This window comes from Ascoidea rubescens (genome assembly GCF_001661345.1).
Source record: "Ascoidea rubescens DSM 1968 unplaced genomic scaffold ASCRUscaffold_21, whole genome shotgun sequence".
Lineage (NCBI taxonomy): Eukaryota > Fungi > Ascomycota > Saccharomycetes > Ascoideales > Ascoideaceae > Ascoidea > Ascoidea rubescens.
Window position 1 is genome coordinate 129,075 of NW_017962933.1, and position 17,856 is coordinate 146,930.

Sequence of the window (17,856 nt, forward strand, 5' to 3'; positions counted from 1 at the left end):
GCGGCAGAGGCAGCAGAAGAAGAGCAGCGCGGGACCACGGCGGTGGGCGTGCCGGGTAGCCCTTCGTCCGCTATATAATCCTGTGTCGGCGGCGCTGCTGGCGCTGCTGCTTATGCCTCCATGGCTGCTTCTTACAACGACGACGACGACAGCATTTACCTCCAGGAATCTGACGAGGAGCCCTTTGAGTACGACGACGACGACGACGACGATGACGCTGGTGAGAGCGAGTTCCTCAGGCACGACTCTGTTGGCGACTGTGATCCTGGTTCTGCTGCCAATCCCACCCCATCTCCAGCTGCCACTGGTCCTTCAAAGAGTCTAAGCGCCTATCCTGCCAACAATCCAATTGATCCAATCGACTTCCAGGTCGACATCTTGATCAAGGCCAACCAGGACACAGACTCCTCTCTCAACTACATCGACCATACTGGCTACAAATCCTTCACTCTAAACTCCTTCATCTACACTGTTCTCTTCAACGCAATCGACGACATCAAAAGCATACTCAACATCCCCTTCAACCAGGCCCTACTCTTGCTAGTCTATTTCAATTGGAACACAGACTCTCTCCTAGATAATTACTACAATCTTGACATCATCAAAAACAGATCCTTCATCTTAAATCTCAGGCTAAACTTTACTTCACTTCACAACAACAAAATATCACTCCTAAAAGATTCAAAATTCTGCTCCATTTGCTGCAATTATCAATCGAAATTCTACTTTTTACCATGTAACCACAACTACTTTTGCATAAATTGTCTCAGAAAATACATCAAAAATAAAATCCTAGACAACCTATTCATAATAAACTGCCCTGAACTAAACTGCCCCTACTTATTTAAACTATCTGATCTTAATAACCTATTTCTCATGTACAATCTCACTGACATCAACCTACATACCGATGATAACGACTTTATCAACAAAAACTCATTCAAAAAATTGCACAACAACACAGATTCCGATATCGATAACGACGACAACAACAGAAAACTTTTGTCCACAAAGTATGACCCTCTCGATGATAAACTCGAATACAAATACTACTTCAAACTACTCAAAAAACAAAGAAACAAAGCTCAAAAGCAAAGAAACCAAGTTGGCAGAGTTTTCATATCTGACGACGAAGACGAAGACGAAGACGAAGATGACGATGACGACGACGACGACGATGACGACGATGGCAATGATGATCACAAAAATGACGACGATGACGACAACGATATTAACAATAAAAGAAAAAAAAAAATAAAACACAAAAAATTCCCAATAGAATCAATAAACTACTGTCTACACAACCCTTCAAAAATTAAAGACCCTAATGACGACTTCAAATATATCCAAAAATTCAACTCCTACTTTACTTCGTCAAACTCCACTGATCATTTGAATCTAGTCACCCTACTATATCTACAAAAAATAGCTAAATCTTACATCCAACTTAAAAAGGACTACTCCTACTGTCCAGCCCCAGACTGCAATTCTGTCATCCAAAACATAAACCCAAATCTCACTCACGATCACTCCCTATTCTCCTTCTCTTCTGCTTTACTCAGCTCAATTGACTCAAAAACTATCCAAAACTTAAACATAGACCTTCCCATCTTCACCTGCTACAACAACCACAACTACTGTTTCAATTGCCGTCTAGAATCTCACTTTCCTTGCCCTTGCTACATATCAAAACTATGGGTAAACAAATGCAAAGACGACTCTGAAACTGCAAACTGGATCAATGTCAACACAAAAGAGTGCCCCAAATGTATCTCCTCCATAGAAAAAAATGGCGGCTGTAATCACATGACTTGCTACAAATGCTTCCACCAATTCTGTTGGATATGTCTAGGCCCCTGGGCTTCCCATGGAAGCTCCTACTACCAATGCAACCGTTACAATGAAGATGATTCGAAAGGTGCAAGAGACAAGAAAGAAATTTCAAAAAAATTATTGAAAAAATATATCCACTTTTTTGACCGTTTTCAAACTCATGAAATTTCCATAAAACAAGATTTCAAAATCTTTAAAACAATGGAAAAAACTATAAACAACTTGCAAATTAAAACTGGCAATTCCTACATCGATTTCGACTTTCTAAAGGATTCAATCCAAATTTTAATTCAAGCAAGAAATGTCCTAAAATGGTCCTATTGTTTATCTTATTACCTAACCCCAGAATCAAATGGCTTTTTAATTTACGAACAAAATCAATCCGTTTTCATGAACTCAATTGAAGACTTGAGCAAGCTATTTGAAATTAAAGAGTATAAACAAATTTTAAAACGAAAATCAAACTTTATCGAAAACACCCGTTTTGTATCTGATCGTCAAAAGAAATTAATCGAAGTCGTTCAAGATGGTTTAAAAACAAACTTTTTATCTTTCAAAGATATCAATACACCTTCAGGTGATTCATCAAATACAAAAACTAAAACTAAAGCTTAACCAGAAATTTTATCATTTCCATAAAAAACTAAAATCCTTCAACCTAGTTTTCACCATTACTGTTTTCCTAAAAAAACAATACATGACTATACAAGAAGATATCAAATGTAATCAAAAACAATACGTAACATTTAAGAAATATAACTAAAGAAATATAATATTAAAGAGATTAATTACTTCAAATAGTTAAAAAAAAGTCAAAAAAAAAAGTCAAAAAGGATAATAAGATAAGATAAGATAAGGTAAGATAAGATAAGGTAAGATAAGATAAGGTAAAATAAGTTAATATAAAATAAAATAAAATAAAATAAAATAAAATTAGAGTAGTATAAAATAAAGTAAAAAAATTCAATAAATCAAATGTATATATAGAAAAAAAGAATCAGTCAAGAATAAAAAAAAGACCGTTTTCTTAATTTTAAGAATATACCATTTATACCAATAGATGTGATTCAAGATGAACGTCAGAATCAAAATCTATGGTTTTTAAATCAAAAGATTTATTGAATACATCAACTATAAGATAAGTAGTAAAAGTTGATCGATTAATTTTTGAAATTGAATTATTCGGTATCAAAGAAGAAGCTGAGAAGGATCTCTGAGATGAACAGCTTGATGCTTGAGCCGAAAAGATATTCATGGCTTCTAAGTATAAACAAGGAAGGAATTTTTCTTGATTTTGCCAAAATCCAGCCAAGTCGACTTCAGAGGACGCATCCTGAGCATTATAAAATACCTCATCTTCGAATCCCAAAGATTCGATTTCACAGTCATTGTGCTCTTTACCATATTTTTCACCAAGATCATTCAAATCTCCATTAACTGTGTTTGAATTATTTAAATTTGGTTTGGGGACTTTTATAGATTCATTTTGTTTTTGAAGTTGTAATTGACGGTATATTAATAACTCATTAACATTATTTCCAGATTCATTTGTATTATTAAGTCTTTGGTTTAAGATTTCCTCAATATCATAATCACCTGCTCCCAAGTTGCTATTTGTTGAACTATTTTCATCGGGTTTTTTATTTTGATAATATTTTGCAATTTTTTCATTAAGATATTTTTCAGCGTCAACTGTTTGTGTTTCAGACAAAAATTGTTTATATCTAGGATCTAAATAAGTGGCGATGATATGAGCGACGGAGTTATTTATTGTACTTTTATATTTTAAATAGTTGTATCTCATAGACTCGATTTTTGTATTAATATTAGGTATTCCCAAGGGAATGTTTTGATCTGTTTTTAGCATTTCAATCAAAGTATCAATTGAATTGAAAAATGGAATGACGGCAGATAAAGTAGGGGTCTTTGATTTTGAAAACCTGAAAACAAGTTTTTCAAAGTTACTTAAAAACTTAACTAAAACTTGAATGATGTTAAACTCATCTGTCGATAAACTTAAATCGTGGTTTGACTGATTTAAGAATTGGTTGATTGATTGTTTTATGTTTAAAATTGATCTCAAGACCAAGACATTTGAATTCCAATGAGTCTTTACATCTTTTAGTTGAGGTGAAGTAATACCATTTTTGACTGCAAATTTAACTAAAGTGGACTCTTCTAATTTTAAATTTTGAATAAAAGAAGTTAAGGCTCTTGATTTTTCGATCAATTGGTTGATGTTTTGATCCAAAGATAAATTCAAGACATTGAAGAGATTTAGAGGCTGCGTAATCTGTTGAGATTCATTCTCTACTCTTTCATTTAGAAAGCTGTTAATTATGATATGGATGATATGGGCAATAGAGGGGATAATTTCGATTGTTGAAGTTGGAAAACCGCCATGAAGATCTTTGATTAATTGGTTTAAAGAATCAATCATTGAAGTGTTTTCAACCAAGTTATCAGTCGTGATGTATGAGATTTTATCAGTGATATTAAAACGGGTTGCAACTGAAAAGATGTAATTTGCTAAATAATTGTCGTCTTCGTTTTTGATATCTGAGATATCAAGAATAAGATCGATGATTTGGTTTGATAGGATGAAATGAGCAGTTATAGATAGATTAACATCATTGTTATTCGTTGACCAACGATCTAAAGTCAAGGATAATTTCCGGTCATATTTGTTGAAAAAAGTAGGCAAATAATCAATAATTTTTTTGTAGAGACTTGTGGTGACATTGTAAATTTCTTTAGCTTGGGGGGTGTTTGAGATAGATCTAACACCTTTAATTTCTAGCAATAGGGATTTGAAGGAAGGAGAGTTAACAACATTAAAGGGGATATGATTTTGAACCAAAAATAAAGAAATCTTCTTTTGTAGGTTTTCCTTTAAAGAAGGTTCGATTTTTTTAGTTATCCCAGCATATTTGACCAAAGCAGTGTGTTTTGAAGAGCTCAAGATTGAATTTGAGTTGGTGTTGGAAATAACAGCGATAGCGTTGTTGAGATTGTTTTGGCTGATGGCAGTGGGTGAAAGAGTGGATGAATTTAGAACAGGGTTTGTGTTGGGGATAGAATTTGGGTTACTGGAAGCCGAATTAGTAGTATTAGGGGTGGTTGTCTTAAGAGTGGTTATAAGATTTCTTGTAGGTGTGGAAGTGGTTGAGACAGAGGGAGGTTGAGAAGATTGGAAATCGATATCATGCTCTTTTTTGAGATGGGATTTCAAGAGATAAGTGTTTCCCTTTGCGGATTCAGGTATTTGGATGATATAGTTGCATAGGAGGCATTGTTTGGTGTTTCGATCATTTTTGTCTCGCTCAAACCACTCGTGGATCTTTCCCTTGTTGATTCTCTTCTTTGCAGAGGGAGCAGGATTGAACTTTTGCAATTGAGTTTGCTGGGCCTGGGATTGTGGTTGTTGTTGCTGTTGGTGAGGCTGGTGGTGAAGTGTAGGCTTTAAATAGTGAGGAACGCCAGTTTCTCTGTAGTTGATGTCGTGGTTGCGCTTGAGATGGGCCTTCAAGAAGTATGTGTTCCCCTTTGCACTCTCAGGGATGGTGACAGTTTCACTGCAAATAATGCAGGTTCTGTTGTTGGGATTGTCTTCGTGTCTTTCATACCAGTCGTGGATGGTGTCTTTGTATCTTTTAGCAGGGGGATTGGGCTTGTTGATTTTTCTGGGCCTGATATCGTCAGCCTGGAAGGTGGTGTCGAAGTTGTTCAAGTCCACAATCAAGCTGGAGGCGTCTTCGTTCATGGCAAAGAGGTGGAGATGGGGCGTGGTTCTGTGGGTGTTTCTGCTGGCACTGTTCAGCTGCTGCTGCTGCTTCTACTTCTGCTTCTGCTTCTTCTGTTGCTTCTTCGCTTCGTGAAACAACGAGCAGGTTACGTGTTGTTTTTACGGGCGGTCGCCGCGCACGGACACTTTTGCGCTTTGTTCGGGGCGTTTTCATTGGCCCGTCCGCCCCGTGAGCCGGTGCGGCGTCCGCGGACGGTTCCGTGGCGCGTGCTGCTGCGGCTGCGGCTGGTGCTGCTTTTGCTGCCGGTGCGAACCGGAAATCGGGCTGGATTGGCCCCAGAGGCCTCGTAGAGAGAGCTCGGTGAGGAAAGATAAGCTAATTAGTCGTCCGAATCCCGTTCAGTTGGAGTCGAACATCTTCAACTGGATGTGCTGCTGCTGCTGCTTTTCCGACTCGCCATCGTCTGAGCTGCTGTTGTCCCTATCGTTGACATCAAACTTGACCAACTTCTCGGTTTCTTGTCGTTGTTCTGCCGACAACACCTCATTTACCACTATTTTAAATGTCTCGGAATTCATTGTCACCAACTCTATCAACTTGTTGTGGAAATACACTCTCAACGACTTTGAACTGATCTTCGAATTCTTGTCAAACCAGCAAAACAACGGAATTATAATCGAGTAAATTGAGATCAATTTACTCTCAACATTTTTCTTATTTTCCTCGTTTTTACTGTTGTTCAATGTTTTGGCCAACAAAACAAACATCTCAATTATTAACCTTGGCTCTTCAATTTTACCTCCCTCGTCTTCCAATAAAATTTCAAGAAGTGTTGGTAATAACCGTTTAACAACTATTCCTGCTGATCCACCATTCTCCTTAACCGATGAAATGATTAATGACTTTATCGACTGAATAGCAAAGGCTAATGTCTCCTTCCCTAATATCCATTCACTCAACGTCTTGACCATTAATTTGCTATTCTCCTCATTAATTTCAAAATATTTAGAGCATGTCGTTATCAAAACCATCAACGTCAAAAACGAATTCTTATCGTCCCCGATTAGTCCACTTAAAACATTATAAAAATCGGATATAATAGAATAGCATCCATCATTAATCAATCCAATCAAAAGTGTTTTCAATGTTGGCAAAATTATCGGAATAATCTCATTTCTTTGCTTCAATTTTCTGGAATAAATTGTTGTCAAAATATATAATAAACACGAAATCAAATCAATTCGAATCAATTTAGGAAATTTATTAATCATCATGCTTATTGAATTAAATGAATTCTTTAAAATTAATAATTTATCATGACTTAATTCAATTTGTCTTTCTTCTTCTCCTTCTTGCTCTCCTTCTTTTCTCTCGTCATTGGATATAAATGGTAGGATACTCCCAATGGAAATCATAACAATTCTTAACAACTCAAACAATTTATCAATATCAGAATTGAAATCCTCAGTATTTTCCTTTCCATTAAAATAACTTGAAAATAGTCCACTAACAAGATCAACTATTATAATCTTCTCTTTATCTTCACTAACTAAAATTAATCGATTAAATAGATCAATTGTCTCAGAAAATATCAAATCTTGAAATATAACATGAGACGATATCTTTGAATGTAATAACTTATTCAATGCAATCAATATCCTAATATGGTTATTAGACTTACTTGTAGTAGAAAGTAATGACTTGGAATATAAATAACTAGATGGCTTTATTAATAGCTCAATACATTGTGCATATAATATAAAGAAAAAATTACCAATATCATTTTTCAACAACTCAAATATAAATTCCTCTTTCTCTTCAATTATACATCCAATTACATCCACAAAATTTATCCAACATGACTCATATAAAAATAATTCAACCCGTTTATCTGAGATTTCTTCAAATCCACCACCATATTTTAATGTTGCAAATTCTCTTAATGATAAAATCCACATTGGAACTAAAATATCATAATGTTCATTGATTAATCTATTAAGTTCATTACTTCCTACCTCATCTGGTTCATTACTTTTATTATATTCTTTAAAATCTTTGCCACTATTAAAATTATTGGCGCATATTTTCAATTCTGCCCAAGCATTTAATATGAAAAGCTTCATTCTTTTTTTACCTTGATTTGTTAATACTTGAACATCTCCAATCTTCATATCGCCGTGGCCTGAAAACTCTTCCAAAGAATTAACTAATATATTCAAAATTCTTTCTAATTTTGATAATGATGAAATTCCAGACCCAATAAATTTTGCGCACACATTTATCGCTTCACTTGCAAGAATAGTAGAACTATCTTGACTAAAAGCAGGTGTCAAAGCAGATATTATCTGTGCTTGTTGTTGTTCTAATAATGGAATAGTTGGATATAACGGATCCATAATATTCGAATAAATTGTAATTATATCTCCTAAAAGATTAATACCAATTATTCTTAATTCTATAACAGATGAGGTTGATGCGCCAAATGATATCTTAATTAAATCAGAAATCTTTTTTGCAAGATCGTTAAATAGACCTGGATTTGTTTTAATAAACGTTAGTAAATATCTTAACAACTCTAATACAAATGCCTTAAATCTCCAATCGATTGGATCATATTCAACTGTTGTTTCATTTAAACTTTCAAAGGAAGCTCTACTCTGTCTTCTAGATCCTCTTCTACCATTAGAATGTCTGTCTTCCTCAGCATCATTGTTTTTTTGTTTGGAATTATTATCCTCACTCTCACTTTCTTCAGCAGCATTAGCCATAGATTGAACTTCTTCATCTTTTATCTCAACTTTAATTTCTTTTTTATCATACTTGGTCAAAATTGATTTATAACTGCTGAAAATTTCATTATACAACTTCCCCTTCTCAATTTTAAACAAACTACTCAATAGAACAAACCAATTGGCACTTAAAGACGATTCCATCCACATCTTAAATAATTCGAGTAATTTTGAAAAACTTGCTTTCATATCAACACATATCCATAATAATCTTTTAACCTCAGGTGCAAGCACTTCATCTATATCTAACATTTTGATTAATTCAAAATAGCAAGATATCGTTAAAGAAAGATTTTGATAACTAGTTGTTATTAAAAAAATCTCATTATTCTCCTCAGCTAGATTCCAAAATGGAATCGAGATTGATAGAGATATTGTTCCTATAGACATATAGTACAAATTATTTTTCAAATGGAATTTTAATAATTCTTTGAAAAAACTTAACTCGAATATTTTAAATCCTTTCTCTGGTGAAACTATAGAATTTTCAAATATTAATAAATTCAGAATTGCACTTATTAATTCCCTTTGAACTGTTAAATCGTTTTCCAAAAATAATGAGCTCATAATGAGATTCCTCAAAATAATCTTACTATCATATTGAAGTTCAATGATTCCAGGTCCTATGCTTAATATTAAAGAACGTAAAAGCCTTGAAATAACTTGCCTCGAATTAAATTTAATACTCAAATTAAATGTTGATAAAGAAGAAGTATTCAAATTATATGAATCGTCAATGTATATTCTCTCTAAAATTTGAAGTATCCTGATACACAAACCATTTGGAATTGTTGAACGAGAATCTAAAACTGTCACCAAACAATCCAATGCCCAAAAGTTTACTACTGGATGCGAATCAATAACCAATGTTAAGAGTAGATCCATTATTTGATTGAAATTTGCTGAAGAATGCTTATAAATTGATGACAATATCAATAAATTGGTTGATCTTGAATAAGGTTCGTTTTTATCCACAATGTTCTTTACAAAAATCTGAACTTGCTCAGAAATTAAGTTCTTATCAGATGCTAGAGATGTCACTAAACCAATTGAATCAGATTTGAGTTGAACAAGATACTTTTCTTTAACGTCAATTCTAGAAAGCATCTCCATTAGTGTGATAAAAATTTGCCCGTCAAGTTTCATATTATTTTTTTGAAATCTCAGTAATATTCCATGAATTGTGATAAATGAATTGATCACTATTGCTTTATAACGCAAGAATAAAGATTTCTTAGAAAGAATATTGGATCTAAGCTGTTCTAGCAAAGATTGCTGAATTTGACTTGGTAAAGATGAGAAAAATAAAATAAATACTTCAATTGATAAATCAATAAGTTGGGTTGTCAAACCTGAAGAATACTTATCAACACCTGAATAAGAATCATCATAAATTAACAAAAAGGGGTCATGAAATGATTGAGGAGAAAAAGGTCTAAATAATATATTATTTTCAAATGTATCTATCCATGTCAGATCAGAAAAATGACTTTTAACAAAATTTGATTCTATTGAATCTGGAGGAATAGAAATGTGATCAATATCATCGTATTTAGAATCTTCAAACAATAAATAATCAGCTTTGGATTTCATGTTGGTACTATTATTCACCAACTCAGCGAAATCATCGGAAGTTAAGGGTTTTTCACTGTCTTTTTTATTTAAAGGAAATTTAACTGATAAATCTGGAATTCTACTGAAATAATATTTGCTTGTCAAACCATAGAAAACTCCATCATTTGCTAACAATAGATCATTATTATCAAGATTATCTTGGATTTCATGTTTGGTAGAAATATTATTTGGATCAGTTTTACTTTTAACAGAATTAGATCTTGCTAAATTACTATTTTTGTTGGGTATTAAAAACTCTATGTTAGAATGATTATAGATTTCAGGGTTGGAAAAATTACTTAAAGCTGAAATTAAGATATTTGAATTAACATCGTTTTTAATGAAACTCGCCAACGCCAAGTAACATTGATAGATTCTTATTTTATTAAGCAGAATTGTATCCAGATTTATAGTTGAATTAATAAATGAAAGAGTTTGATTTAAAGAAGAAGTTGAAGAATTACGTCTTAGAGAGAGTTTAAATTTATTTAAACTTGTTTCAAAACTAGTGATAAAATTCAAGGATTTTGTTAATAAAAATTGAACTTGTTTGGATAGCTCAGGTGTTAAAACAAAATTTCTCAAAAAATTTAATAGACAAGTTAAACTTAAGTTTCTTAGCATTAAATTTTGAAAACTTTGTTTAAAAAAAGCATAATCTAAATTTTCACTTGAAGTATAATTTTGAATCAAAATATTTTTCCAAAATATAAAAAATTGAGATAAATTAATCTTTAAGAAATTTGAATCAAAATTCATTAAACCTATGAGCAAAGTCCAACTTGCAAAATTTTTAATATATTCATTTTCATTCTGTATCTCTGAAGCCTTATTAATTGTAGAGCCATTTGAAATTGTGGAAGATAAAGATAGTCTTGTTGAGTAATTTGATTTCAATTGAGTTGTTGCCAAAGTTAGAATCCTTGTGATTATTTCTGGAGAGGCATAGTCTTTATTAATATATTTGGCCGTAGCAGATAAAAATAAAGACCAACCTTGAACTCTGTCAATATCTAAAGTTACAGAAAAATCTTGTTCACCGGAGTTTATTTTTGAGATTTTGATAGGGGATATATTTGATTTTTTAAATTCAGTTTGTAAGTGTTTGAAACATTTGTTAAAGAATTCATTTTGAAAAGCTGGAAAGTTTGTAATAAATTTGCATGCTAATTCGATTGCATTTGAGCGAATTCTATAATCTGAATCTACTATTAATAAACGGATAATTTTGACTAAATGCTGTTGCTGATCTAATTGGATTGCAGAGGACAAATCAGAGACTAGGTAATTTAACAATTGCAATAAGAAAAAGATTGTCAATGGGTTTCTCAAGTTAAGTGAAGAATTTGAATTTTTAGAATTTGCATCAGAGATGGATAGATTTTTTATTGATAAAAATTCGTCGGATAACATTCTTTTCAATATGAGATCTTTATTAAATTCTGATAAATTTTTGAAAACGTAATCATTGAAGAAAAATCTAAAAATATCAAACATTTTTGAAATATTCAAGTCTCTTTTTATTCTAGCATTGTTTAATACAATTTTATCGATACTGATTATTAAAGTTTTGAGATTATTAAATAAGAAATTATTATTTTCTGCATTAGATAAAGAGAAAAAATGGATTATTGATTTAAAAATTGAAATTCTCATTATTTGAAGATCATGAAAGTCTTTATCGTAATAATTTTGGGAATTATTAGAGGAGGCTGAATTGGAGTTTGTTGGAGAAGAGGAGGAGGAAGGGGAAGAGGAAGACAAGGATAACGAATTTAAATTAAGTAAGAAAAAATTGCCCAAGTAATAATTTAAAACTTGGCTTAAAGAGGATATATTATTTTTCTTAAAATTTACAAATAATAATTGAGCTAGAGATTTCGAGGCAGAATCTCTTATTGATCTGTGAATTGAGGTTAAACCTAAGATGTAATAGCTGTTAAAATTATTAATTAAATGTGATATGAAATGATTTGTGGATTTATCCTTTGAATCTATATCATTGAAAATTATGTCATTAGAGGATTTTAAGATATTATTAGTTGGGTTAGTATTATTAAGGAATTTTTTTTCAGTGGAGATCAAAATAGGTAAAATTTCATAGGAGTAGGCAATCGATAAAATTGGCAAATTATTTTGTAAATTTGAATTGTTGAATAAATTTGTATTATTTGGGATTAGATTAATTAGGGACTTGACTAGTTTTAACAATTTTGAGTGCAAATCATTTGGGATGAAAGAGGTAGATATGTTTTGATTTGAAGATAAAGAGGATTTAACAACTATTGATAATAAAGTCAAAGATTCGTTTAAGATTGATATGGAAAGATATAGTAAAGATTTGGGGTTATTTATAATTTTTTTGATAGTTTTATAAAGGTAGGACAATAATAGAGGGATAAAAGAAGTTAGGTCAGATTTTCCAAATTGGGTGAAGATGTTGATCAAGATATTTGTTGATAATTTTTTGTAAAAGGAATTGATTAGATTTGAGCTGGATTTAAATAAATATGAGTTTTTCTTGTATAATAGGGCTTTTTCATCAGTTAGTATATTGATGAACTTGTTAGTTGTGTCAAACAACACTGGGCCAGTCGAGGGATTGAACTTATTTGACGATATCAAGATCAAGCAAAGCAAGTAATTCTTTGAGATTGATTTAATAATTTGGAGTGATACATTTGATTCGAACAATGAATAGTGTTCCAAAATCAACAAGTGATCAATTAGAAGATTTAGCTGGTTAAAAATGTAGGAAGGATCTATAATTTGATCAGCAGCCTCCTTGGTTGGCTGGGGAAGCTGGTGGTTGTTCAAACAGATCTTTAGCTTCGACAAGTAGATGAAGATCTTGATGTTGTAGGTGAATAGGTCGTGCTGGATGTTTTTGTTCTCTGGCTTGAGCGAGAGCTTGAGCACTTCAAAGTCAAAGGAATCCTTGGGGACCCCCAAAACAGAGCTTCTGTTCATTCTAAAGCTTCTGTCTGGAAGAAACGAGACTATCTTTTCAGCAACAGTTGAGCTCTCCTGGTCTTGAGCAATGTGGTGATGGCGATAATGATAATCTGTTCAGAACTGCTCCAAAAGAACCAGATCAGCACCATAGCGAACGCCAGGGCCACCCAGCTGCGGTGTACGCCGAACAGTACATTTCGAGGGCACCTGCCGCGGCACACGTGTTGCCCAACAAAAACTCAGGACACATGTCCCAAGTGGGGCCGGATTGGGAAACTGCCTCTTTGAGCGCGTGGTCCTGGCGGGTCCTGACTCAGGGCTGCTTCGGTTGCTCCGTCAGCCTAAGAGCTGATTTTTCTGGAGACAAACCCAACATTCTTGCTCCTATTCATTTTGCAGTCAATCGCCATTTATATATCGTTGTAAATTCTCTAGTCTGGAGTGCATTGTGCTCGTCTCGTTATTTAAATAGTTCCATAGAACCACTCAGAACCACTCAGAACCATTCAGAATCATTCAATATTTTTCAGAATCGTTCAGAGCTGTATTCTGCTATATACTTTTATATATTATATACTATATATAAGTAAAACTTGAATAAATATATTGTCAAAGAGGTTTTTTTAAGGTCCCAAAGTAATTCTTAGTTTTACTTTTAATTTTTGTTAACTGGCCATTTTAAAAAAAAAAAAAAGATGAGTTTTATGAATTTTTCTAGTGCTAATAGTTTCAACAATTTGAACAACTTTACCAATTTCAATACACTTAACAAGTTCAACTTGAACCAAAAAAAGAAAAATAGCAAAGATTTGCTAATTTTTGAGAATATTAATAGCATCAACACTAACAACCCAGATTACAAATCCCTACTAAATGATCATTATAAATTATTCTCTTCATATTCACTAACTCCTTTCAATAACAATAACACTTCTTATTTATTAAAGACGAATCAAAATCAATTGTTGCAAATTCAAAATATCGAAGATCCTGACGATTTAATTAATATTTTCAGCTCCTTTTCAATCAACAATAATAGCAGCAGTAATAAATCAAATCAAAATAACGGATTTAATCAAAATTACACTGTCAATGGAAATCTATCATCACTAAACCATATCAAAACTATTTTAAATTCTTATACAAACTATTTGTTTGATCACAAAAGAACCTTTGATGAATTTTTTGCCACATTAAGAAAGGATAAATCAATCTTATTGGAATTTTTAGGTATCGATAATTTTGCTGAATTTTACAACATCTTTGATAGGTCAAATAATATTAGAAGTCAACAAAATGATTTCTATGATTTTGTATTTGAAAATTTAAATAACAAGGAGTTATATCAATTATACTTACTATTCAAAAAAAAATTGGTCAATTTATTCTTAATCCTATCTATTTTAAAAATTTTACCAATCTTTCAACTTTCTTCAAATAAAATTTTAAACAATATAAACCAAGATGATTTAATTCTACCAATCTCAAAGATTTCCAATTTCAATATCTGGGATAATTCAACTTTTAAAAATAACCAGTCAGTTGTCAATGATTTAATTCCAGATTGCTTTTTAAACTTAATCAAATTGCCATTTGAAAAATTCAATATAATTAATTCTCCTTACATTTATAATTGTCTCGTTCACTATCTTGCATTTCCAGAAGATTTTCCATTTGATAAGGATCAAGATCAAGATCAAAATCAAAATTTATGCTCAGAATTTGTTGGTAATGAAGAAAACTTGAACTTGATTTGGTTTGATAGATTATCTAAACTAAAATTGAATAAACTAATTTACTTAAACGTTTTCAAGAAAATCGATCCATTTTATCAATTTGATAATAAACCATCTAAAAAGAGATTTCAAAAGGAAAAATTAATATACTCTGAAAATAGCAATGTCAATAATATCAATGATGAAATTGAATCCGCCATTAAAGAGAAAATTTTCTTAAATGATTACCATAAGCAAACTTTTGAAAATTACTTGATTAACAACTTGACTTATCACACAGTTAACAACGTGTTTGATTTGCTTGACGTTTTCACTTTTTTTTATGATTTATCAATCGAGGACTATTCATTAAACCAAAATTTCTCATTTGAATTATTACAAGTTTTATTAAAATTTTTCAATTTAAAATTGATTGATTATTATTCAAACCAACCGGCTTTGAAAAAACAATTTTATGAAAATAGTATTCATTTGAATTTCGTTAAAATGCTAAGATATAAGAGCTTTTTCCTTAATTTGAATAATTACAACTTCAATTTCAACGAATTTAAAGGGGAGATTCTATATTTAGAAAGAAATTTCAGTATCAATTACAATACCAATGACGATTTTTTAAATAAAATTGATAAATTCAACAAATTCTTCAACCAAAGCGGAAACGAAAATCATCACGATAACCATAACAATCAGTTGGTGTATAGTAATGAATGTTATAACTACTTGTTATGGAACGGATTCAACGAAAATGACATAATGGCAACTAATTTCTTCAGGTACTTCAGTTACATAGGTTTATCAAGAGATTAAGCTCGAAATATGCCCAATAATATATACCCTAATAATACGTACTTTAATATAATACTTTATTATACCATGCTGTACTATACTGCACCGTTCCACAATATACCTCAAAAACGGGGCAAAAATAAGCTGTCATTCCCAAACAGGAAAGCTCCACACCACTGGCTTCCGTCTTTTTGTCCAGATCAAAACCCAAAAAAGAGCTAAAAATCTGGGGTTGCTCAGAAAAAAAGTGCTATGAGAACAGAAGCAGATGAATATGGAAATACTCCCTGTTTTCTCTTCTCTTTGCTGGCCATCGCAACTGCTTCTTAATAATGAACAATAAAAAGCACATTTCGCCTGTTACCATCTGGCTCTATCGCTCTCTTAAGTCAAAGAAGTTGTTTCATGCCTTTCTCAAAGACAACAAGCAGTTGAAGCTAGCTCTTTTGCAAATACTACACTCTTTTAAGAATGGATTTATCTATGGAGCCAAATTGAGATGTGCTCATTCAATCGTTTTATTGTTTTTATTGTCCAGCACAAGTTCGTTATTCCAGCTTAGAATGAAAATTCAAAAGGTGATAATCAACTCGATAAAGCATGGCGTATCCTTGGGAACCTATGCGATTATTTACAAGTCCATCTTATATTCCCTTAAATACATCAAATCAATATCCGCGAGCAGCAATTTTAACCAATATATAAATAATGCAGATGTTCAAAATATTCATTTTGCTATAAACACGAATCAAAATCAAAATCAAAATCTGAATCAAAGAATCTTGTTTCATAAAAGCACTCCATTTGATACGTTTTTGGCTGGGTTTATCAGTGGTTGTTTAGTTTTTGGTGATATCATTCCAGTTTTTTCTAATTCTATAACATATCAAATAACTTTGTATTGTCTATCAAGAATCTTACTTTCATTGGGCAAATCTGTTGGTGTTCTTTTATCTAAAAATAATTTAATCAATATTCTTTGCAATCTTAAAAAATTTAATGATATAAATAATATCAGTGATATAAATAATATCAGTGATATAAATAATAAGATTACCAGTGCCAATCGTTTATTAAACTATAAAAAAATTCAAAAAATTTCATGGTTTTTAACTTCTGCAATTGTTTGGGGTTTGATTATGACATACCATAAGTTTCAAGCAGACCATTTGAATCCATCTTTATTATCTTCTATGGACTATATTTATAATGATTACCACTGGAGCTCATTTTTTGAGTTTATTTTTGGCAAATAAGAAGTGAGGAATGTAAGGGATTTAAAAGGATTAAAATAACAATAACTATAACCATTAAATTACATTATCAGAATATTATTGGAATATTCGTTTCTTTTAAACAGTTTTCAAAATTAATTTATGAAATTAGCTTAAATACGGTTTCCATGTTATTATACTGGACTCCGCTGCATCGCCAATTTTTTCTTTTTATTATGTATTTATTAATTGCTTATTAATTAATTATTAATCAATTATTAATTGGTATTTATTATTTTTTTTAAATATTAAATTACTTCATTTCCAGATTAAAATATTTGAGACTTTTGATAATAATTACAACGTACAACTAACAGTCATTATGGAATAAACGTAATATACAACTGCCCATATTTTCTTTATACTTATTGGCTGGTTTTAGTCTATGGGCAATTTTTTGTATCTCATGTTTTTTGTGAAAGAGCAAAATCAATAGTTGATGTCTTAAACTTTCAATTTAAAATCCAAAAAGAATTCAAAATCGTATTTCAAAATAACGTTAACAAAATAATAATAAAAATGATAATTATATTTATTTCTATTGTATTTGGGCTACAAACAGCGAATATCGTTGATTAAATTCAATTAATATGCTTAGCCATGATTCATGACTCAGATTCATCAGTTTCTACAACATGATTCCAAAGCTTTTGGGATTTGTTAATTATTGCGACATCCAGCAGCTCCTTAGATATTGGTATTTGTTTTTGGTTAACTGTTTGCCTGAGCCAGTTTTGAATTTTTGTTCATTTGAGTCAATACTATCTCAGTATCTTGTTAGTTTCAACAAAGACTTTTAGTTGTGTGGATTTTGTAGTCGCATTCTGGTGTCTCGAATACTCCCAATCCTATCGAGTTCAAGCCAATCCATTTCCCATGATTATAATTTCTTTTATTCCATTAAGCAGTTTCCAATCAAAGGCTTTCCTCCGAAAAGCGGCGAAACTCGAAATGAGGCTGCAGGTTCTCCGAAGAAAAAACGCTATTTTCGAACGCCACGAGCAATCTCCTGTTGCAGCTCCGGCCTCCAGGACCGACCTGTTTTGCAGCCGGTCACAGCTCCGACGGGCAGCCAGAGTGGTTTCTGTTGCTTGTTCCCTGGTGCTAGGCTTATTTGTTGCAA

The 17,856-nt window shown here is 32.0% G+C and overlaps 5 protein-coding genes across 5 annotated transcripts; 4 read left to right on the forward strand and 1 right to left on the reverse strand.

The window, feature by feature from the left end:
* Positions 1–75: 75 nt before the first annotated feature.
* On the forward strand, positions 76–2,448 carry ASCRUDRAFT_62946 (uncharacterized protein; the record flags this gene model as incomplete). The annotated part of the gene is made up of 3 exons (XM_020191316.1): positions 76–878; positions 1,085–1,104; positions 1,403–2,448. Exons 1-3 carry the CDS (start codon positions 121–123, stop codon positions 2,446–2,448), a joined length of 1,824 nt encoding a protein of 607 aa, XP_020044376.1. The 5' UTR covers positions 76–120.
* Positions 2,449–5,840: 3,392 nt separating this feature from the next.
* Positions 5,841–10,745, reverse strand: LAA1 (AP-1 complex accessory protein LAA1). The gene has a single exon (XM_020194161.1). The coding sequence runs from the start codon at positions 10,739–10,741 to the stop codon at positions 5,978–5,980; it is 4,764 nt and encodes a 1,587-aa protein (XP_020044377.1). The 5' UTR covers positions 10,742–10,745; the 3' UTR covers positions 5,841–5,977.
* Positions 10,746–13,632: 2,887 nt separating this feature from the next.
* Positions 13,633–15,480, forward strand: ASCRUDRAFT_10540 (uncharacterized protein; the record flags this gene model as incomplete). The annotated part of the gene is made up of 1 exon (XM_020188617.1): positions 13,633–15,480. One exon carries the CDS (start codon positions 13,633–13,635, stop codon positions 15,478–15,480), a length of 1,848 nt encoding a protein of 615 aa, XP_020044378.1.
* Positions 15,481–15,791: 311 nt separating this feature from the next.
* ASCRUDRAFT_10541 (uncharacterized protein) lies at positions 15,792–16,715 on the forward strand (the record flags this gene model as incomplete). The annotated part of the gene is made up of 1 exon (XM_020188618.1): positions 15,792–16,715. One exon carries the CDS (start codon positions 15,792–15,794, stop codon positions 16,713–16,715), a length of 924 nt encoding a protein of 307 aa, XP_020044379.1.
* A 559-nt stretch (positions 16,716–17,274) lies between these two features.
* Positions 17,275–17,654, forward strand: ASCRUDRAFT_78191 (uncharacterized protein). The gene has a single exon (XM_020194162.1). The coding sequence runs from the start codon at positions 17,369–17,371 to the stop codon at positions 17,531–17,533; it is 165 nt and encodes a 54-aa protein (XP_020044380.1). The 5' UTR covers positions 17,275–17,368; the 3' UTR covers positions 17,534–17,654.
* Positions 17,655–17,856: the final 202 nt, after the last annotated feature.

Excerpts from the sequence above, each read along its gene's own strand:
- LAA1 (XM_020194161.1), bottom strand. The coding sequence starts at position 10,741 with ATGAATTTTGATTCAAATTTCTTAAAGATTAATTTATCTCAATTTTTT.
- ASCRUDRAFT_78191 (XM_020194162.1), top strand. The coding sequence starts at position 17,369 with ATGATTCCAAAGCTTTTGGGATTTGTTAATTATTGCGACATCCAGCAG.